Raw genomic sequence first — 23,875 nt, 5'->3', positions numbered from 1 at the left:
TACTACCCTAAGCATTGACCCGAACAAAGCTCTGATCATCGATCAGAACAGACCACTCTGGAAACGACTAACGGCAGTGATGTCTGGACGTTCCCTCAACGTTGGTAATGTTACCAAGCAAGAGCTTTAAGCCAAATCAAGAACTCATATAGCAACCCAATGAAAAGGAAAAGATTTAAATGTCCTATTTATTTCAGCCTCTAACATCTCCTAAAATGGTTCGATTTTCACTTTTAGCAAATGAAACATCTTTTTAACTAATCAATAATTGGAATGGAATTCAAATGAGCATTCCAGACTCTGAAAAGTTTATTTGTGATAAGTTTGATTTTCAAGGCCTGTTTATGCTGAAGCGAAACTAGGGGATAATTGACGCATACTAGCTGGTATAGTCAACTAAAATTTTTAGTTTGCTTTATTCCTTGGGGCATCCAAGAAATCTAGACAAAACTGGACAATTTTTGTAATGGATTAAGTACACAATAAATACACAGTACAAATCCCCACAAAGACAATTGGAAATCGGAAGTTCTAGCACCCTTTTAAAGAGTCAAAACTGATCGGAGGGCAACGAGCCCTCCCCCCTCAAGCCCCTTTTCTCCCAAACGCAACCGACGAAAATTTTGAGATAGCTATTTCGTTAAAAATGGTTCGAAGATTAGATATATATAAAAAATCAACAACTCCGGAGTCGTTACAGCCACCCAGGGCCCGGGGGTAGGCGTTGTAAGTATGGCTCTTATAGGATGGATGCATGCATAAGCTTCATAGAGGACTCATTTAATTGTAAACTGAAAGTTCTACTTCACTTTTCAAGAGTCTAAAGAGACTGGAGGGCATCTAGCCCCCCCCATGTTCTTTTTTCATCAAACCCCACCCGATAAAAATTTTAAGATAGCCATTTTGTTGAAAATAGATCGAACATCAAAAAACAAAAACCTCAAGGTTAAACATACCCCCAGAGCCCAGGGGCAAGTGCTTTAATTCTTTTTAAGAAAAACTGCTCAAGAATAAACTAGGAGCTCCTAGAATTCAGTTTTATGAAGCAATGCCAGAAGTTTTGACTCTTCTTACTTCGAGTTCCACACAATTCATTTATAGTCCCCGATTTTCAGGGGGACACGACCCTTCCTCCTGCGGGCACCCATAATAATAACTAATTTCCATTGAATTAGAGCAATATGTTCTTTCTTAAATTAGACTAATAGTATCATTATAGAATCATGGGGTTTGAGACCTTTACTAGAATTTAACATTAAAAAAAAAAATTAGCAACAGCAAGGAACACATTCGACTTACGTTAGTAAGAATTAAATAAAAACAAGAGCTAAGAGCTCATATGGCACTTGTGACGAGGTCGGAAAAGCCAAGAGCTAAGAGCTCATATGGTATGAGCTCTAGCAAAATTCTGAGAATCAATAGATTGCTTTAAAAGGAAAATCAGAGGCTTAATGTCGGTCGGGATTTAAAATAAGAGCTCTGAGTCACGAGGTCAAGCTAAATATCAAAATTCATTAAGATCCGATCGCCCACTCGCAAGTTAAAAATACCTCATTTTTTCTAATTTTTCCTCTCCCTTCAACCCCCCAGATGTTCGTATCGGGGGAAACGACTATATCGAGTCAATTTGTACAGCTCCCTGACATACCTACCAATTTTCATCGTCCTAGCACGTCCAGAAGCACCAAAATCACCAAAGCACTGAACCCCACCACCTAACTCCGCCAAAGATAGCGGATCCGGTCCGGTTATGTCAGTCACCTATCTTGGACTTGTGCTTATTCTGTCCACCAAGTTTCATCCCGATCCCTCCATTCTAAGCATTTTCCAAGACTTTAGGTTCCGCCTCCGCCAACTGTCCCTTCGCCGGATAAGGTCGAGATTTAATATAAGAGCTCTGAGACATGATATCCTTCCAAACATTAAATTTCATCAAGATCCGATCACTCCTTCGTAAGTAAAAAATACCTCATTTCTCTAATTTTTCAGAATTAACCCTCCCCCCCACTCCCCCAAAGAGAGCGGATCCGTCCCGGTTATGTCAATCACGTATCTAGGACTTGTGCTTACTTTTCCCACCAAGTTCATCCTGATCCCTCAGCTTTAAGCGTTTCCCAAGATTTTAGGTCCCCCCCATCAACTCCTCCGGATCCAGTCGGGATTTAAAATAAGAGCTCTGAGACACGATAGCCTTTCAAACTTCAAATTTCATAAGATCCGATCACTCCTTCGTAAGTTAAAAATACCACATTTTTTTTATTTGTTCAGAATTAACCACCCCCCCCCCCAACAGAGCAAATCTGTTCCGGTTATGTCAATAACATATCTAGGTCTTCTGCAAATTTTTCCCACCAAGTTTCATCCTGATCCCTTCATTCTAAGCGTTTTCCAAAATTTTAGGTTCCTCCCCCCCCAATGTCATCGGATCTGGTCGGAATTTAAAATAAGAGATCTGAATCACGATATCCTTCCAAACATCAAATTTCATTAAGATCCGACCACTCCTTCGTAAGTTAAAAATACCTCATTTTTTCTAATTTTTCCGAATTACACCCCCCCCCCCCGAACTCCCCCAAACAGAGCAGATCCGTTCCAGTTATGTCAATAACGTTAGGTCTTCTGCTTATTTTTCCCACCAAGTTTCATCCCGATCCCTCCGCTCAAAGCGTTTTCCAAGATTTTAGGTTCCCCCCTCCAACTCCCTCCAATGTCATTAGATCTGGTCGATTTAAAACAAGAGCTCTGAAACACGATATCATTCCAAACATCAAATTTCATTAAGATCCCATCACCCGCTCATAAGTTAAAAATACTTCATTTTTTCTATTTTTTCCGAATTAACCGGCGCCCCCCCCCCCCAGATGGTCAAATCGGGAAAATGACTATTTCTAATTTAATCTGGTCCGGTCCCTGATACGCTTGCAAAGTTTCATCGTCCTAGCTTACCTGGAAGTGCCTAAAGTAGCAAAACCGGGACCGACAGACACACAGACCGACAGAATTGGCGATTGCTATATGTCACTTGGTTAATACTAAGTGCCATAAAAAAAGTTTTTCTTTTTATATTAAAGTAAGGAGCGATATTAAAACTTAAAACGAACAGAAATTACTCCGTATATGAAAAAGGCTGTTCCCTCCTCAACGCCCCGCTCTTTACGCTAAAGTTTAACTCTTTCTCCCAATTCTTCTTTTTAAAACAGTAAACACTGTAAACACTAAAAACTGTTTTAAAACAGTTAACAGGGCAGCCATGTCTTATGAGATTTAGAACGCCCAACTAAATCCGTTTTCGTAGAAATTTTTTAAACAGGCTATCTATTAACGCTTGATCTTTTCCCAAGGACTTGAGGACTAAAAAAACAGGACATTTTATGAAATAGGAGTGTAGGGACAAAACTAATGAAAAATATTCAGTACACTACGGTACTTCACTCCTTTAGCAGGACAACAGCAGCAATTCAAAAGAGGACATGTTATATGACCCAAATTTTGCAAGGTCTTATGGCGGTGCAGTGAGTTTAATCTCAGTTTGGTAATACAGAGCCCAGAGTCGGAACTCACCGAACTAGCAGAATGTTTCAACGTAAGGACTTTGGTAGTCAAGAAGCTTCATTTGCCCAATATATACATGCATGAATTTTACAGGAGTACTAGAACTGAAAAATGTGTTTCAATTTCTTGGAAATGTTTTAACGCCAAAATGTCAATTACAAAAGCTAGATTTTTTTAGACATCAAAGATAAAAAAGAAAATTGATATAACATTTTATTCTTAACTGTTTTTGTAACTGAGAAAAACAAGATGACGTAAAGCGTTTTGGATGAAACAGAAACTTCTACATAATAAAAGACCAAAATATAGCTTTGCATTCAAGGATCTGAACAGGTCTGATAAAATTCACTTAAACTGCAAAGATATTTGTGTTTCCAATGAAATCTTAATTTGCCATTCAAAAGTCTGTTCAACACACACAATTATTTGTAATTTTTTCCAAACTATTTCCATTACTCAGCTAAATTATTATATCAATTCCTAAAATAATTTCTATGGGCAAAATTATAAATTTATTCCAACATCATACACGAAATTATTCCTATTGGCAGGTCTGCCCCATTCATGCCATCTGCTAGTTAAACATATTGAGCATCAGGATATACATATTGAACACTAGCATATCCGCCCCATAAACCTCAGCCATCAAAAACCTTCTCAGTCAAGAGCTCTTTTTTGGTAAATTCTTAGACAGATTTTGACCATTTTCTTTTGTTTTATAATAAATTTACACAAATATCTAATATCTACAAAATATTCCAAAATAATCAATTAATTTTAGCATTGAAAAATAAAACATACCTTATAATGTGGATGGAACGTTTGAACAGCTTCATCCATAGTCATGAACATTCCCTTTTTTGAATATTCTGACCTTTTTTCGTGCAAATAAACAGTGAATGGGCTAATAATGTTTTTCTTTGGTGCCATTTTGAGTAAATCCAAATTTTAAGGTTGGTTTTGTCCTACAATAAATTTTTTTTATCTGTATTAATAAATTGCAAGAATAGATACTTTTACATAGCAATCATAGCGTAAAACTCCCACAAATAACTATCAATAAATAAATGAAACTCAAAACGACAGAAATTACAATAAATACCCAAATCAAACTCAAAACGAGCAAAAATTAACATGAGTAGGGCTGATAACCCCCATGCCTTATCAAGACTAGAACAAAATTTGTGCTTTACAGAAAAAAAAAGTACGCCAACAGAAAACCAACGACCGTGGATTGTCAGTTTAATTGACATGTATTGATATTTATTCCTTAAAAGTTTTGAATATTTATTATTTATGAATTTAAGAAAAGTGAAAAAACTTCAAACGTATTTTGTAGTTCTATGCTTGGAAGATTCTTTTACTTTATTTTTGCTCAATTTTGGCTTAATGGAGCTCCTTTTTTTCTTTGAAAAGCTTGTTTTGTGGAAACTTAATTTTTTAAATTGAATTCTGTTCGTTTTTTTTATTGACATAGTCTTTTTCATGAAAAAAATGAGGTATTTTACCTCTTTTGAGTTTTTTTTCTAATCCATAATATGGGTTGGGATTTGTATTATGGAGAACCTTTTTCAACAATTTTTAATCCTGACACAAGCATCATTTTTAGTTTAATTTTCTTGTTTGTAAAGTCGATCCAAAAAATAAAAATTAATATCACTCTCAAAAGATTTCATTGACGCCCTTTGAAAACCTAGATACACTTACTCTCTTTTTATTTATTTAAATTGTCAGGGTAGAAGTAGTAATAGCAGTATCCCCAAATGTTTCAAATTATTACCCCCAGTTGTTCTCGACATATTGCTGAGATGTCTTATTGGCAACCACAAACACCATGCCTTCTGATTTATTTTAAAGCAAAATAAGTAAGTAAAGTAAGTAAGTAAAAATAAGTAAAAAGGACTTTTTTCCCCCGAAGATATTCAATCAAAATCTTAAGACATCCATTTTTTTCAGCATAGTAGAAAGGTGTAATAACTATACTTCTGGGGAAGACATGACCCCTCACAATCCCTGGCAAAACGACTGTAAGTTATATGCAGTGTTTGTTAATTTGACATATATGGACATTTTTCAGGTGGGATTTTCTAGGGGGGGGGGTTTCAAAGTGGAGAATTTTCGAGAGCAATTAAAAAAATTTAAACTGAAATTGATGAGCAACATTAAAACTTATAATAAACAGAAATTGCTCTTCATGCTAAAGTTTGACTTTTGTCCTACTTCTTTAAGAATGACAGATGAAACACAAGGCTTATTTAATTGGAACAAGAAGCATTTTTAGAGTACTAAAAACCTTAAGCATAATGATCAAATAATTGAAAATGGGGCAACACCCCTCATATAAGGAATAATTCCTGTTCGTTTTATGTTTTGATGTTGGTCATTGCTTTCAGTTGAAACTACCAGTTGTTTTTTTCGTTTTTTTTTTAATTATCTAATTTGAGACAAAAGCTGAGATAGAAATGTACTGTTAGGATACATTCAATTGGACAAAAAGATTACCATTCTTATCAAACAAATGTCTGTTTTTGCATGGATTGGAGTTGAACAGCAGTTCAACTCCAGTCCTAAACAAAGCAGAAAAAAATTACACTTACAATCAACAAGAGAGCAATGTTAAGCATATTTTTTGACATAGCAAACAAGAGTAATGCTTTGAGCATGCAAAGAAGGTATACAAAAATTTATACAGACGACAAAAAACTATAGGAAGTTCATATCATCTCAAGATATAATGACACTACAGAAAGACATTTATATCTTAACTGAGAACCTCCAAAGCAGAGACATGGTTTGGGGGGGGGGCAGTTGCCCCTTCCTCCCAATAATGTGAAGAAAAAATTATTACATATCCCATGCCCATTGACTATCCAAATATGAGCCCCTTTTGCCCCCCCCCCCCAAAATGCTGGAGGCTTGCCCTTACTCCAAAGCCTAGGTCTCAACTTAAATGCATAAAAAACCAAGGTCCCGTGGACAGAGAAGGAAAATACTGCTTCTGTACCCTAACTAACAATAAGCAACAAAGCGGGCTGCAGAATACCATTGACAAATGTTGACTCTGAAAGAGATCTCATCAATATTGTTGATTTGCAGCTAAAATTTTATGGGCATGCCCAGAAAACTATTTTCTAAGCACCACAGCTCATTGGGCTGATCAGAAAAAGCTTCAAGCACTTGGACAACCATACTCTGGGAAAACTCTACAAGAGGATTATCAGACCTAGAATAGAGTATGGGAACGTGAAAGACCCCACTATTAAATAGGCTGCCCTGGAGAGCATCCAAAGACATGCCACCAAACTTCTTCCTGGTTTGAGAGACTTGAGCTATGAAGAAAAACTATTCAAACTGAACATGCCCATCCTGAAATATAGACAAATGAGAGGAAACCAGATACAGCTGTACAAAGTAAAGCAAAACCTGGAGAAACTACCTTTCCAGACGTATTTCCACCCTTCAAAAATAAATACTGTAAGAGGACACCATGGAAAAATATTCAAACCCATTACAGTCAATAGATGAAGGGTAGATTTCTGGAGTGTCCAAGCAGTGGTTGACTGGAGCTCACTCCCAGAAATAGTTGTGAAATCTGAAACCTTAAATAGTTTCAAAAACGACCTGGATCAATTTTGGAGAGACTATCTCTCCAACAGACAATTTTGGAGATCGTTTTTGCACACATAACTCACAGACAAGGGCAAGGGAGGCCCTTAGCTGCAGTTTAAATTGCAGAATTCAGATAGCCATTGATTCAGAGAAAAACGACTTTAATGAGCCAACTGACAGCTATCTAGAGAGTGCTGTAACAGGGAGATGTCCCACATGGCACTGAGGATCCTTCTTCTTCTTCTTCTTTTTCAGCAGACGCGGGCTTTTCAGTTGAGACTATTCAGCCCTTTTCCTTTTGACTCACTCTGTGCAATGAACAGAGCTACTGAGTTGGTTTGTCCTTATTTATCTTGAATCTGCTCAGATTTCTTGCAGTAAATATTTTGATACTAGGAGTTGAATTATAAGAGAATACACATTGAGTTCTGTGCTCTGTGTGCAGGTATGGTCAGCGAGATCCTGTCAGTTAATTCAGTAAGTTCCTCTTCTTCTTTTTCAGCAGACGCAGGCTTTTCAGTCAAGACTATTCAGCCCTTTTCCTTTTGACTCACTCTGTGAGATGGAAAGAGCTACTTAATAGTTTATTTCTTATCTATCTTGAATCCACTCAGATATCTTGCAGCAAATCTTTTGATCCTATAAGTTGAAATATAAGAAGACAAATAGTGATTCCTGAGCTCTGTAAGCAGGTATAATCAGCTAGACTCTTGGATGATAGTGAAATTTTGTGGTGTTTGAAGCATTCTAACAGTTTACATTGCAGGGTAAACTGTGCAGACGTCAGCATATTACATTCAAATAGGCAATGGTCAATTGTTTCATTTTTAACATTACAGTACCTGCAAAGGGGGGAAGAGGGAACTTGGCCACTCGAATTAGGGAGAACTGATATGAAAACTCCTGAAAATTTGGCCCATTTGAGCCCAACCGAATTCTATGATAAACCTTAGAAAGGTGCTTATTGGGGAAAGGTGATGGGTTGGATTATTCTTATTTAACAGAACCTCTGGTAGTCTACAGTGGTAAATATCTCTAACGGGGATTGTTCTCACAATTGGCTGGTCAATACTTAAAGCATTTTTTGGCAATTTCATCTGCCTTATGGTTACCAATTATACCTGAGTGGCTTGGAATATACTGGAGATAAGTTCTTATTTCTCTTGAAGCAAGATTATCAATAATCCTAAGACAATGAAATGTGTCAATATATCCATCTTATACTGAGAAGCTGAAGAAAGCAGCTCCAGGCTTGATAAAGAGTCAGAATAAATTATTACATTTTTTAAGTTAACAATCATAAATTCATTATCCATGAGGAACTCTAATGCCATGATTATGGCGTTTAACTCAGCAGACATTAGAGACGCATTATCATGCAATCTCTCGCCCAAAGCAATATTATGGGTTGGTTTAAACGCTCCACTTACCACTTTCTTGTTCATTTTGGACCCATCAAAAAATATTTGGAAATGGTTTTTATATTTAATTGTCTTAAGCTTGGCAACTTTTTTCTGTATTTTTATACAATGCAATAAAATGCAATGGGGGTAAGTTCTTTAGTCCACTTTGAGAAATCAGTATTTATTATGGGATTGACCAACTCCATGGGAGGGGGGGGGCTGGGTGAATGAGGTGCAATAGATTTTACTGGCACTGGGAAAGCCAACATTGTGATTTATGTTCTTTTTCTTCTTTACAGTAAAATTTTAAACAGGGTCTATCTTTAAACTTATTCAAGTGATGAGATTGTACATTGCTTTTTCTCAATTAAGTTTCCACTTTTTTCTTGATTTACTTTTTCTTGTCTTTCTATACATCTTTTCTTTTCAAAAGAAAGATACTTCCACTTTTTTCCTTATTTTCTTTTTCTTGTCTTTTCTTTTTTCCTTTCTATAAACCTTTCTTTTTTCCAAGAGAGATGTACAATTTTAAAAAAAATTTCTATTGCTCTTTCTCAAATCAGTTTCCACTTTTACTTTCTTTGTATGAATGTTTTTTTTTCACAGTTGTTTAAGTTTTCTCACAGTTGAAAAGGTTTGGAAAAAAAGGATGAGTATCCATACCCAGAATAGAATATTAGAAGCTACAACAACAACAGTGGTTAAATATGGTTCTGAAACATAGACACTCAAAAAGATGGAGGAGGATTTGTTAGATGTTTTCCAAAGGTATTGCCCATGGATTCTTTTGGGTATGACTGCTATATTTCAAATAGTAAGTTATGCGAAAAATGTGGTTCTCTCTGATTTCTATGGCTATAACGAAAAAAGGGGTTGAGATAGCCAGGACATATTTTGTAGATGAGGGAAGACAGATAGTCAAAGATCATCCTTTTTGGCCAACCAACTAGGGCCAGAAGGTGATAAGGAAGGATTTAATGGAAATTAGAACTTCTTGAGAGAGTGTAAATAGGGAGAAGTTGAACAAATTGGGATGGAGGAGAAGCATGCATAGCTATGTTGGCGTTAGGTACTGCAGTTGGTAGGTCCCCCAATGGTCAAATATGGTAGTAATTATGATATTTTAAACTGGCATGATACAAACATGGATTTCCATTATTTCTTATTAATCATTGGCTCAAGTTACCAAAGAAAGCAAATTTGAAAAAAAAACAACTAATTTTTCAATATAGCTTAAGCTATAATAAGCCCTGTTAGGTGGGGGGGATCGGATGTGTTTGTCGCAGCAGATTTTTAGGCTTCAACTGGCAATAGCATTGGATAGGGAATCAAACGGTATATTAAATTAGCTAAACTTTTAGTGGTTGGCCATTTCTAAAAGAAAAATTACATTGGATTCCTTAAAAGTAAGCTAGTGCTATCAGCATACCAATTGTTTGCTCTTTTTAAATACTATGGTCACTTTTCTGATAATCTCCCCCTTCTATGGTCCTAGGTATAGCCCTACAATCTATAAAACTCATAGAAAAAGTACAACAATGAAGTTACTACTTCATAATACACAGCAAGCTTCTAGATAAAGTTCTGGTAGAGGGGCTTTTTGTCATCTTTAAAAGCAGTTGAGTTACCAAAATTAAACTTTCAAGAATGAATCCAGGGGCTAAAACACACTAAAGAACATGTTATTAAGCTATTATCTCTATCATTTATTTATTTCTAGTGATTGGATTTTGTTTTTTAGAAAAAAAATCATTGTCTATAGTTTTCACAATGCAGTTTTGATTATTTCAACAGATTTTTAAGACATTTCAGGAGTTTTTTTTCACCTAAATTTAGAAAATAGACCTTCAAATCTTTAGAAACTTATAATTAGGGATTTGGCGAGGTATTAGTGCCCTTAGAAGGAAACACTATAAAATTCTGAAAACACTAAAATACAGACATCCTAAAAGCATTTTCCTTTACCTTACCCCCCCCCCCCAATGGTTAAATATATAGCCCAAAATATATAGCTCTTTCATTATTCATTAATCACTTCTGGGATAAATGACATTTTCAGCCGTTAAAGAGCTCAAAACAGCCCATAGTAACCAAGAGTTTAAGAACATGTTTCTGAAAAACTGTTTGGTGAGAATATTGCCCTTTGTAGATGATTTAGTAATGGTAATTATTATTTTCATTAGTCTTATTAATAAAATGTTATCATGAAAACAAAATTGCAGACATTTTTTTAAAAGAGGCAGAAACCTGTCAAAAATGACATGAGTTTTGCTGTTAGGTCATTTGTGATGGGTTTCAAGCTTTTTTAAAATAAATTTCTGCAAACTTGTTTTCAAAATAGCATTTTACCATTAATACTAATGAAAATAATGGTAGTTTCATGTTATCCTGACCACACTCAGGAAGTGAAGTTAGGTTAATCATAATGAAATATACCTAAACATGATAAGATAATACTTTATTAACAAAATTTATTGCCTTAATTTGCACTTTGGAGCAAATTAAGATCCAACTTGATCTGTTAATTGCTCCATACTTGATGATATGAATGATTAAACATCAAATGCATCCCACTGGCACTTCCAGGGAACACCTTTCTATTCAACATTCAATGACTTCTTGAAATCTTCATTATTGGGTGCTGAGACTGTTTTATTTGAGAGAGTATTCCAGTGGTTTACTACACAACAGGAGAAAAAATGTTGTTGGTGTCAAGTTTTGACAGATGGCTTGAACACCTTTTTTTAATGTTCCCTCTAGCCAGTACCAATATTTTGGGAAATTGGCAAATGAATTGGGGTGAAGGGTTCTTGTAAAGTAAGTTTATGTCTTAAGCATATCAGCTCTTCATCCTCAGTAAACCAGTGTAGATAACTTAAGCTCCATTAAAAATTCATCCCAAGGTTTGTCTCTCATCTTAGATACTGCCTTTGTGGCTCTCCTTTGTGCTCCTTCCAGAAGCTGTACATCACCTCTGTGCCCTAGTGATGCTATGCACATTCCAAAATCAAGCACTGGTCTGAAAAGGGCCTTGTACAACCTCACAAAACATAGGGAGACCTCCTGGATATAGTTTTCTTTAAGAGTACTACAACAGAGTTTGCATGAGACACAGTCTTTTCGCAGTTTGAATGGAATTTACACTGGTTGTCAACAATGATCTGTAAGAAAAGCTGAGATCCAGCCCACTTTTGTTCTAGTATGGATGATAAACTTTGTGAAATGCTTTTGCAAGGTGAAGCACAGCAAATTTGAATCTACAGATTTTCCTAGTTGAAAGCCATGTTGGTTGGGTGATAGTATCTCATTAAGTTTAAGATGCTTCATGACTAAGTCATTTACCACTCTTTCTAGGATTTTAGTAACAACAGAAGTTTAACTTATGGGATAGTAGTTTTTTGTGCTGGCTTCAGGCTGGATTGACTAGATATGGGGCCCAATTGGAATTTTCTTGCAGGAATTCCTCTGCATATTGTTTATTTATTGTTTATCTGTAAATTTACAAGCAAAATTCAAATCCAGCATATAAACAGATTAATATATATATATATATATGTTGCATTCTCATGTAATCTTTAGCATAGCTGTATAGCTGTTTGTGTCTCACAATATTTATTCCTAGAGATCTGTTGGGTTATTACTGATCTAATAATTTAATAGATGTGAAAGGTGTTCTTTAACATCTCCATTGGGGTCTAAAAAGTAAAGTTGACCATATGAATATGGTTCAAAATCCCCTTCAGTGGTCTGTGATGGGTATGCTGCTAAACTGATCTTGTGATAAATTTGTCCAGCCATTTTGATGCTGAAAACTACCACTATTTTGGTTTGATCATTGCTTATGTTGAATGAAGCTAAAGGAAGCTAAAAAGCTAAAGCAGTTTCAGTTTTGTATTTGTTAGTGGAGCTCTTTAGAGAGCAGGTGATGTCCTATAACAGGCCAAACAAATTCATTTGGAAATTGTTGATGCAGGAATGCCCTTTGACTAAGCAGGCAAGAGCCACCAAGTAAGTCATCTTTTTTGGCTACTTTTCCTGTGGAATAATAGAGGACTCCACAGTGAATACATACAGAGTCAAAGGGTCCCAATGACTTGTAAATAACACTTCATAGCTTGCAGCATCTTTGTATGTTTTTACTGGGTTTTATGCCACAATCTGTTGGCATTAAAGATTCTGATGGTGCTTTTCAGTAATTGTGCACATAAGGGTACACACTCAAGAAGTGAAGCTAGATCAATCCTAATGAAATATACAATACTTCAGAAAAATATTTGGGCCATATTTTGCACATTAGTGGGGGGAGGGGGTAAAGTGTAGCAGGTCTGCATACAAAATGTAATAGCTACATTGATTCTGCTTAGTATGAAGTAAAACTTGTTTTGAAAATTCACGCTGTCCAAATACTTTACCCCCACCTCATAACATGCCAATATGTAGCTTAAACTACATAAGTCCAATTTATTCTGTCACTCATCACTTGCTTTCCACTGAGCATATGCTAATTGTCTCTTAATACACAGATAAAACAAGATTGTTCTCAAGTGTATACCATTATGTACACAAGTACCTATTTTTCTTCTGTACTTTCATTTTTGACTCATTCTGATTGTTGTTGTCATTTAACAGCATAGTTCTTTGTTCTTCACTGTCCTTTTTGACACTCTTGATACTTGTTTTAGCCTGTCTGCTAACCCTGCAATTCTTTGATCTTCACTTTCATCTTTGGAAAGTTCTGATTCCTGCTGTTGCTTGTAATTCTTGCTTCTAACTGCATACTTCGTTGTTCTCACAACTATATATCTTCTAACCACATATTTCTTTCATCTTCATTTTTATTTGTTCTGATCCTTACTGTTGCATGTCTTGTAATCACATATTTTTTTCTTTTAACTGCATATTTTTACATTCTTCCATTTCGTTTTTGAATTGTTCTAATTGTCAGTTTCACTAATATTTTAACTACATATCTCTTTTGTCTTTATTTTCGTTTATCATTGCTTCAGACATTGTTGAAGTGCCTTTTGCCTTAGTTGCTTGAATTGGTCTTATCCCCTTTGATGGTCTAGGTCAGTGGTTCTCTAACTGTGGTGTACATACCCCTTGTGGGTACACAATAATTTTCAGCAGGTATTTGGCCAGCGAACAAAAAAATTAACACTAAATTACACTAAATAAACACTAAATTAACACAGAATTAACAACCCTTTAACTCTAGAACTGAAAGTTTTTTATATATATTTTAGCTATAGTTTACTTAAAAACAGTAACTGAGAAAGAACACCTAAAATGTATTTTGGGTGAAAAGGCATCAGAATAAGTTTGAGTGCATTCATGTTTCTCAGGCTGTTCTCTTGATCTTGTCTCATTTGATGGTCCAGTTTGTTCATTTTAAGCTTAGGTTTTTGTCCTCTTCTGTTCTTTTATGTTATCATTTTGTCCTAATGGTAATTTACAATTGCCTCCCCTAGATATTATGAAACTGATGAAAATGCCTTTTGAAATTTAAATCACTGAATATAGCCACATGAATGTACATATTTCTGAATTTTTGTTCAACAAATGCTTCTAAAACAGTTTTAAAATCTATTTCCTTGCATATTAACTTTCAATCAACATGATTGCTAAACTATTTAGTCTATCCTGACTTATTGTTGATATCACATAGTTTTTTTTTATTGGATTTAGTCTGGAAAATGATTTTTCTCCAGAAGCAATGCTAACAGGCATTGTTATTAACACTGCAAAATTCTTAAAATCAATTGTTCATTTTGATGGGAGTGTGGGGCCCTTTCAAATGTGGGACCTGATTGGGCCCAATTGTTCCCATTGTTCTCTTTCCACTCCCGACCTGACTTTATTTCTCTTTTTTAACAAAGGGGTGATAAATACTGTTTTCCAATCTGTTGGCACTTCCTTGGCACATAGGGAGACTTTGAATAATTTGGAGAGTGGCTTGGCAATGTCTTCAGCAACTTCTTCTAGAATATGCACATGTAACCTATCTGGTCCAACTGATTTGTTGCCATCTAGCAATTTAAGTTGATGAGGATATTTGAACTATCAATCCCAATTGTCTCCATTGGATGATCTCTTAATCTTTTGAACTTCTTGTACTGATCTGGACTCTCAGTTGCTTTGTTTTTTTTTCCATGATCTCCTTTTTTATTGAGCTGCTTCTTAATTTCCTTGTTCATGAATGGAAGAGTCTTTGGCTTTCTCCTGTAAGACACAGAAGAGTTGCTGTCTTGGATTCTAAATAAAGTTAATTTGAAACTTTCCCATTGCACCTCTAATGATCCCTGTAAAATCTCACTTTAGTTCACCATTTTCAGTTATTGTAATCAGTGAAGACCCTTTCAATAAATCTATTACTCATAGTCTTTAGATAGAGCTGCATTTTTATAGCTAAATGGCCACTTTTACTAATGGGTGGTAAGTACTCAATATGTTCCAAAAGGCCTTAGTTATTAAGGAAAATAAGGTCTAATAGGGTCAAGACCATATTATGGTCAAGTGGAACCTTTAGATCAAAGCAGACCAACTCAATATAATCATTAAAAGGGAGAGTATCTACCACTTTAAGATATCTGCTCTAACTATTACTAATACACCCCTTCTGTAATCACTTGAACTTAAATTTGATATTATCTGGTATAAATAAATACAAATATGACTAACCTCTGCTTGAGTATTGCTAATCTTGGGCCTCACCTCTATTAACATCACCAAATCATATCCTTTATTTGTTAAAAGGCTTTTTACTTCCTCAATTTATTGGTTAACTACATTGGCTACCAGTAATAGAAACCCCTTACATTTTTGTATATATGTCTTTTTCATTCTCATCTGTTCTGCTTGGTTCTGAGAAACTATTGTCTATACAGATTGACTCATACAGAAGTGATGAAACATTATTACTACTTGAGATATTCAGCACTGACATATGTTGCTGATTCTTAACTAGATATTGAATCACTTTGTATTCCATTATTTATATCAACAACACTCACAGATGAACAGTCTTCACTTTCAGAAGATAAACTATGCTTACTAAATACACTAGACAAATAAGATGGAGCATCACTACAAATTACTCCATTGGCTCCAAGTTTTCACCTCTTATGAAAAGATTATGTTACTATATCTAAGAGTGTACCTAGAAAACCAGTTTTAAACAGATCAAACTTCTTGACTGTGGTCACAATAACATGCAAGCACCAACATTACAATTACTATGCCTGAATCAGCTACAAATGGCAATTTTTTATCACTTGACAGTTTTTTCTCATGAACATGTTTTAAAATTTTAGTTACTATGGACTTTGGTAAACATCTTTATTAACAAAGTATTCAAATAGTAAGAAACAGGCCTTAACTCTAGATTCAGAATTCTATCCTGAATCCAAACAATTCTTAACCCTTTACAAACCTTCAAAGATGACACCTCTTTCTCTTATTTTAGATACTGGTTATATATCTGCATCAGCATCAATCTTGTTAAAACTGGTTTACCTGTAAATTACATCAACAGTGATAAAATTGAGAATCAATAAATGAGAATGACAGATTAGGTTAAAATTGATTTTGCAGCAAAAATGAACATCATATTTGGATCCAGGATGAAATTCTGAGTTTGTTAGTTAATAACTTGAATAGGCTACTCTGTTAATCAGGATATTTACCTGGGATTTTGGTTACCTTTTCAGGCCCCATGAAATGTTCAAGATGTAATTTCCCCTAGAAGCAATTACAGAATTATGTTGGAAGATAAAAAAGACATCAAGTGATGTAGGCTATTCACTTTTATTCTAGCTAAATCATGTTGTCAGCTGCAAGTATACCTAATTTGGTAAATATTAAGCAGCCCACATTTCTGATTTGAAAACAAACATACCATTTGATGCCTTTTTTATGTTTTCTGAATGTTTTATAACAAATTCAGCTTAAGCCATTTACATACACTAAGGAACCTTTTTCTCTTGCTCTAGAGATGGTTTATATACCTGTTAAAATATTATGGGCTACTTGTTAAAATGAGTTTACCTGTAAGCTCAATTAGGCTATCAGTGACAAAATCAAAGATCATATGAAAAATATATAATAATGGGCTATATAGGCTATTTGGGTAAGGTTGGAAAGGTTATGTTAAAACTTTGGCTATTTACTAAAAAAGAAAACTATTACAGCCTATTCAAAAAGAGCATAAAAAAGGCATCAACGGGTAGGTTCACTTTCTTTGTAGGACAGAAATATGGACTGATCAGTATTAACCCTAATCTAGGCTATGTATTTGCACATTGAAAGAGGGAGGGGAAAAGAAGTCTATAGCAGAACTGTAGACACAAATCAATTGGACCTTATTGCTCTGAAGTGAAAATTAAGGTAATTGAGGAAGAAAAGTCAAAATGTGTTAACCATGATTTTTCTGCACAAAATGAAGTAAGAATTATTTTGACAGTTCCCTCTCAATAGCCCAATTATAGACTTATACTTAATGCGTTAGAATGAGAAAACATGTTTATGGGCTAGCATGAAGCATCAAGATGGAAAACAGCAGGCCTACATCTAAATTTACTACAGATAGTTTAAATTGCTGGTCTCAGCATAAAATTCGATTTTTATTAATATTTGAATAAACATTAGCCCACGAAAATTTAAGTCAGCTAACTGTGAATAAATAAACCCCATGTCTAACATTAGCTAATCGCTTACAGATGGTCTAAAACCAAATTTTTAATCATAGATGGTGGGTGTGTTCCAGGGACTTACTGTAGTAACCGAATGGTTACTATTTCCGTTCCAAGCGGGAAAATGGTTACTGCCCAACCCGCTGGGAACGAGAATAGTTCCTGCCTGCAGTAACCGCAGTTAGTGATTTTACCATAGCTGTGTTTCTCTTGTCTCCGCGAACCCACGCGCCGACTACTTTGGAGATAAATATCGTTTTTCTTTGTCCGCTAGATCTCTGCTAGATCTCTGAAGTCGTTTTTCTTGCTTCTACTTACCTAAGTCGTCCGCTGGCGTGCTAAATTTTTATCCGCTGTGAATGGGGCCGACGTCCGTCGGATCAATAGAAAGAAGCGCTGAATTCAAAACTTCTGAAAGGTGAAAATTCAGGATGTTGGTTGCCAAAGCCAAAGCAGTGAGATACTTAATAGATTCTGCATCTGCAGGTGAAAATTATAGAATTTGCTCGGATTCAAAGAGTGGTTTGGAGGCAATAAAGAATATTTATGTAGAAAATAAAGTAGCTCCCGAAGTGATTTATTGCCATGAAGAATTACAGAAACTACTGGAAAAAGGAGTAACTATCACATTGGATTGGGTACCTGGACATGCGAACATTAGTGGAAATGAAATGGCCGACACTGCAGCAAAACAAGCATCCATAGAAGACGGGCAACCACTTGCAAGTGTTACACCCAGGATGGTTAATCAAATTGGAGAAGTGATAAAGAAATTGAAAATAAGGACACTCGAGGACACTCGTGCGTTCTCAACAAATAAATTTATTATACAAAAGAAAGAAAGGCGATTTGAAAAGAAAATGTATGGAGCGCTATGTAAATCTGAAGCCAGGGTGATATTTAGACTAAGGTCAGGTCATGCAGGAACTCAGGCATATAGAGCCCGTTTCTATAATGATGATCCGAAATGTACATTTTGTGGAAATGAGGAAACGGTAGAACATCTTTTATTCGATTGTGAAGGAACAGAAGACAGTAGGAAGGATATTCGAAAATTTATTAGGGAAAACAGAATTCGACAGAATAGTGACATACTAAGCGGAGAAGGCTTGAACAGTGATTGTGCTGATGGACTTAAGTTGATATGCAAGTTTTTAAAGGATATTAATCGGATAAATCTTATATGAACCAAGTGGTATAGTGATCATAGTATAAGAAGCCTCCTGAGTCCTTGCGGGAAGAGAGGAGGAATCATCCAGTTCAATTCAATCAATTCAGGATGTTGGTTAAGACTTTGGAATCTTATCCATTCATCATTAAAGATTATCTTGGTTTTATGGGAAACTAATCCAAGGTTTCTTAAAATATTAAAAAAGGGTTTCAGGCATTATATTTTAAAATTAGACATACATGTAGGCTAAGGCCTTTTTTTGCGTCAACCAAAGAGACTGTTTGAGCTCAACCACTCGGTGTGGTTGAGCTCAACCGCAGTTTTTACGTGAAACAATGACAAAAAAGGTTGTCATGAAAAGTGTTTTTGCGTGAAAAATTGACTGGTTGAACTCTGATTTAACCAGAACTGTCATTGTTTTTAACTGTAGACTTATACGATTTATAATTATTGGTTTTCAAAATTCAGGAAGTGTATTTCCATATCTTTGAAACCTTATAAAGTGGGATTGAGGAAAGTTGTGAAACTGAAACCAGTTTCTTTGTATTTTATATATAAGCAGACCTTCCCAGTACATACTTTAGCCTTTAGACCCATCCCTGAAAGTTTTTTTTTTTAATCTAACCCCCTGGTGCTCTTTTACACATTGTATAAATCCTGAAGAAATGCCTGGCCTTTTATTTAACAGAATTGGCTAAAAGTCTTAGAAGTATTTTAAATCAATATACATCTGATACAGTTTAATTATTTTTGTAGATGACAAAGAACAGCATTAAAGCTGCATATTTGCTTTGGAAGACATGTGTCCCTTCTGTTGTAAAGCATTTTAGATAGATCCTAACGATGGGTGTATTGCTGTTGCAAATGGTTTTGCTTAAATGAGTGTTTAGAATACAAGTAGCAAATATAAATTTGCTGTTTTTATTATTTTAAGACAAGAATATCACAAAGCTAAGCATTCACCATGCTAGTTTGCATCTTGAGTAAATGCAATCCCTGCGGGAGCTTTGTTGACACCTGCCTTAAAATAAATTGTCTAAGTAAAATATAATGTATATAGAAGATTATTGAAAACGGCTGTAAATCAATCTTGGTTTTTTTTTTCAATATTTTTTTTTTTCAATAGTTGTTTTACTCTGGTCATAATGGTGTTCCTGGCTAAGTGGAAAGCACTCTTAGTTAGAGTTTGATTCCTGGTATTGCCAGTTTATTAGTTTTGAATGGGGGTCAGTGATGTTAGACTGATTTAAACCAGCTTAAAATGGGCAAATGGAGAAATATAGGAAAGGTAAGCAGGGAGGCTGTAAAAAAGCACAGGATTTCTGGCCCCCAGCCCTTCATCCCAATTCTTGGCCACAGGGTCACAAAGTGAAAATTAGCACTGCCAGTTTAGATCTTGATGTGTCAGTGCTGCCATACTTACTTACTTGCATATTGGTGTTGAGTTTGCACACATTTTATCTTCATTGATTCCCAAGATCATTTAGACAATCACCTAGCAGTCTCAAAGCACAATTAGTATTGAATAGTTCTTTGGGCCTTTCTGGCTTTCCCTTTATAGCAAAGGTTTATTGTTGTGTATAATGTAGATATTTTGAAGTAATCAATCAATAAGAAGTCCCTTTTAGTTTTATCAAGTTTTTGGGTAATAAACCTTTTTAATTACCTTAAAATATTTATTCAGGTCCTTTACCATTGGTTGCCCTTTATATTATACTTGGTAATGATTGAAATATATTGAGGTCACTAAAAATTTTGATAATCCAACCTATTTTACCATCTTAAGGTTGTTTACAAAGGTGTAAGAAAATATTTAAGTACTGACTTAGCTACAGAAAACTTTTAGATATAATAATATGTAAGCAAGATGGTCCTTACTTTGGCCATATCTGTGGAAGTACTAATGAGAGCGTGGGCCATTTGAAGTATGTGTAGAATTGAGTGGAATGAGAAATGAAGTGTAGGTTTGATGAGAGATGGCTTGCAAATGTGATGAGGGATGAATGTTTTGCAAGATTTTAAAATTTTGGACAACTTTTCATGTTGACAATAGAGCACAGAAGTAAATTTTTTATTTTTTTTTTCTTTGTTTCTGTTAGACAATGTTGAATATTCTAAAGTGAATTTTCTTTTTTGTTTTGAATTGTCATGGCCCTAGGGCTCTAGTGCAATACAACTTACTAAAGTTTATTCACTTTCTTTAAACAAAGACAAGGTCTATGTCTCCTAGCTTTAACAAAGTCAAATGTAATTTTGAGACCAGGGATCTCAAAGTAGGTCAAATGAACCTCTGGTAAAAATGAGCAATTTGTGATACTTCTAGATTAAAATAAAGTCTTTTAGAAAACAAAAAAGACAAATGAATAAAGAAAAGTACCTTATATCATAATTATTGGGCACCCTTAAGAGAGAAATGAACAAAGCTTCAATTAAGAATCTGTTTTGTTTAAACAGACAGAAGGGACAAACCTCCAAGCTTTGACAAATATAATCTCACTTTGGGACTCCTATCTTTTCAAAGGGGACTTTCTTTGGATTTTTTTCTATCCAACTAAAACCAAAAGGGACAGCATCATATAAAAGTGACCTTCCAATTACCCTACATAGCAAGAGAAAATCATTCAGCTAGGATATGCTTTATCTCAATCCCCCTCCTAATGTGCAGAAATATGGCCCAAATTTCATATTTTCAATGCATTTAACCTCCTGTCACCTGTTTTTCTAGTTATTGTTTGTCACATTTGGTTTAATTTACAGCTACATGGGATGAAGTTAGAGTTGACAAAAAAAATGGGAAATTGGAAATTTCAGCAATAGATTTTTATATTTGGAGGATTGAGGGGTAAAGTAGAGCAAAGTTGTACATAAAATGTGTTACCAGCTATTATTCTAAAAATTATGAAGCATGAATTATTTTTCTTATTATATTTTTTTCTTTTCAGGTCCTTCTCTAGGGCTTTACCAAATCAAACATTCTATACCCAGAAAAATTAGCAACAAGCTATAGTCTATATATATAAGCTTATGTTATTTATCTATGATTTATGGAATTTATATGGAAATCAGGAAATGGATACAAGCTAAAGCAGGTAAAAAAGAAAAAAACTTCCCTATATAGCTCAGGAGACTTTTAATAGATTGCTCTTCTGATAATTGCCTATCATACATAATTTAAATATTTACCCCTGTACAGTAGGATGTTAAAACAATCTATCACAATGTAAGATATATTTAGATATGATGCTGATTTACAAATCCCAGGATTCTTTGTTGTAGTTTTCATAAATTTGTTGATAAAGTGTCATATATTAATCATATTTTATTTTATGTCATAAACATTAGCCAAACTTAACTTCTCAATAGAACTTGAGTGTGGTGGCTATAATGCACAAGTACTGCAAAAATCTTACAACACATTATGTGTCATGGTGACAGTTCAGTCAGAAAAAAAAAACTATTTTTCTAGTTTAGCTTAATTTGTTATATTTTTGTACTTATCAGAAATATTTTGTTAATTTTAGGCAGCTGCTCCCCCCCCCCTAAAAAAATTCTTACACATTTGCTGGTTTATACTTAACTAGTATTCTACCAAAAACAAAATTAATATATATTTTGTATTGAGGAAACATAAAGCACTTCAGACTTTTTTTTATTAAGATTAAGCAGTTTGCTGTTTTCTTTTCATTATAGAACTGCACTTAATTATTTATGATAACAAATAGCTATGCTTTAGGCTATAAAAGAGCTATTAGATTGTTATATTGCAGACATGTTGGTTATGAAGTGTTAGGACCAGAGAATGACATTATAACTTGACTTCAAAACAACTTCTCTGTTTCTAAGCTAAATAAAATTCTAGATAATTATTGCTCTCTGAAATCAGGGTTCCTATGTTTTGAGTAAGATATTGATAGTCAAATTGAATTTTTCTTCTCTATACATATAAGATCTGGCTTTCAAATCAGTTAGGTAGGCCTACTGTTCTTTTGTTAGGCTAAGCCTATGATAGTGCTTTATTGTGAAGAGTCAAAATTTGTAGGGATTGCAAAGGCTAGCCTGAACAATATGTTATTACAAGTTATGAGGTTAAAAGCTCTGTTTGGTAAAATTCTAGTTTAGATAAATTTGTATTATCTTGAAAAAGGTATAGGTAAGGAAAATGAAACTTTCAGGGATGAATCTAGAGACTAAACTATGTCATGGGACAGTGTTTTGAAGCATATAACTCTACTCCTTCTCTCTCTTAAAAATATTTACCTTAAATCACATTGTCCAATGAAATAAGGATTAAGTCCTGTAGAATTGCTGGTTAGTGATGAAGACAGTTGGAAATCTCAATATTTGGTCTACACCCTTAAAAATGATTGTGTTATAAAAGTGAAACCCTTGCAAAATAAATCTTCAACTTAAATGACAAGAAAAAAAGCATTTTTAGTGTCATAACTTTGTTCAATTCTGATTTATGAAGTTTCCAAGATTTGGAAACTTCCAGAAAATACATTTCCTAAATTCAAATATGAAACACTGATAGCCTATGGCTTAAGATTCTACTCAAGTAACAAGAATTGCATTTTCAGAGCTAAAACCAGAGAAATAGAAACTGCTAGCTGAAAATTAAGGTAAGATGTTGTTTTGCCAAAATTTTAATAGTTACAGACCAGTCAAGTATGCAAAATTCTAAGACTTAAAAATCAGAAGAGGGTTATCACATAAGCTTAGCAATAGCTTCTCAGAGCATATTTTTAGCTATGGATTAATCACTGAAAGTTTCATTCTCCTAACACAACTCCTTTCAAAGATAGCAAAAAGTAGCTAAACTGGAATTTCACTGGAAATTTAATCTATAGCCTGGTATTAGAATTCCAAATTCAAAACAAAAAAAAAAGTCAAACTAGAATTTTACCCTCTGTATAGGGTAGCTCAACAAAGCCAAAATCTTATCATTTAGGACTTTTTATAGATGATTTCGCTTTTAAAGTATGAATAAAACATTTTCCAAGATATATTTCTTCAAATATACCATAGAGAATGATAGATAATTTTTCAACTCACTCTGACCTCAAATTAATGTGAAATATGTAAAATCCGGAGGAAATTAAGCCAGCGCCAAATCATTTAATTATAATAGAATGCCACTCTTAACAAAAAAAGTTACGACATTGAATAACTATGCTTATAAGTATTAACTTAAACCTTTCAACGTTATCTTAAATTTGAATAGTCTGCTTAGTCCGTCGCTTCTTCACGTTTTTCTTAGCACTGCCAACTGATGTACGCTATGGTACTCTCAGCTGCAAGAAAAACGACTTTTTGGAGCTCCGCAATAGGTCAGTCATCCGTGCGGACTTCAAGAGAAACACAGCTCATGCTCAAAAGATGGTTAGCGCAGTAAGTACATAATTCACCTTCTTCAACAAAAAATAAATATGGACAAGAATTAAGTAATGGAA

General features: G+C 34.6%; 2 protein-coding genes across 4 annotated transcripts in view; one reads left to right on the top strand and one right to left on the bottom strand.

Moving 5' to 3' along the window:
* LOC136026564 (protein maelstrom 1-like) overlaps positions 1 to 17,355 on the bottom strand; it is a 55,881-nt gene extending 38,526 nt beyond the window's left edge. The window contains exons 1-2 of one of the 3 annotated variants that reach the window (XM_065703255.1): positions 17,337 to 17,355; positions 4,354 to 4,517 (exon numbers count right to left, since the gene is read on the bottom strand). In XM_065703255.1, coding sequence (XP_065559327.1) covers positions 4,354 to 4,482 — 129 coding nt within the window. In that variant the 5' untranslated portion in view covers positions 4,483 to 4,517; positions 17,337 to 17,355. Of the gene's footprint in view, positions 1 to 4,353; positions 4,518 to 17,262 lie in introns of all 3 variants that reach the window. The other 2 variants (XM_065703253.1, XM_065703254.1) reach the window with 2 other exon arrangements.
* Positions 17,356 to 17,685: 330 nt separating this feature from the next.
* LOC136025786 (uncharacterized) lies at positions 17,686 to 18,441 on the top strand. Its single transcript, XM_065701775.1, has one exon. The coding sequence runs from the start codon at positions 17,686 to 17,688 to the stop codon at positions 18,439 to 18,441; it is 756 nt and encodes a 251-aa protein (XP_065557847.1).
* The last annotated feature ends 5,434 nt before the right edge of the window (positions 18,442 to 23,875 follow it).

This window comes from Artemia franciscana, chromosome 4, assembly GCF_032884065.1.
Source record: "Artemia franciscana chromosome 4, ASM3288406v1, whole genome shotgun sequence".
NCBI lineage: Eukaryota > Metazoa > Arthropoda > Branchiopoda > Anostraca > Artemiidae > Artemia > Artemia franciscana.
Note: the sequence above shows the minus strand (reverse complement) of the source record. Positions and strands in the feature narration are given on the sequence as shown.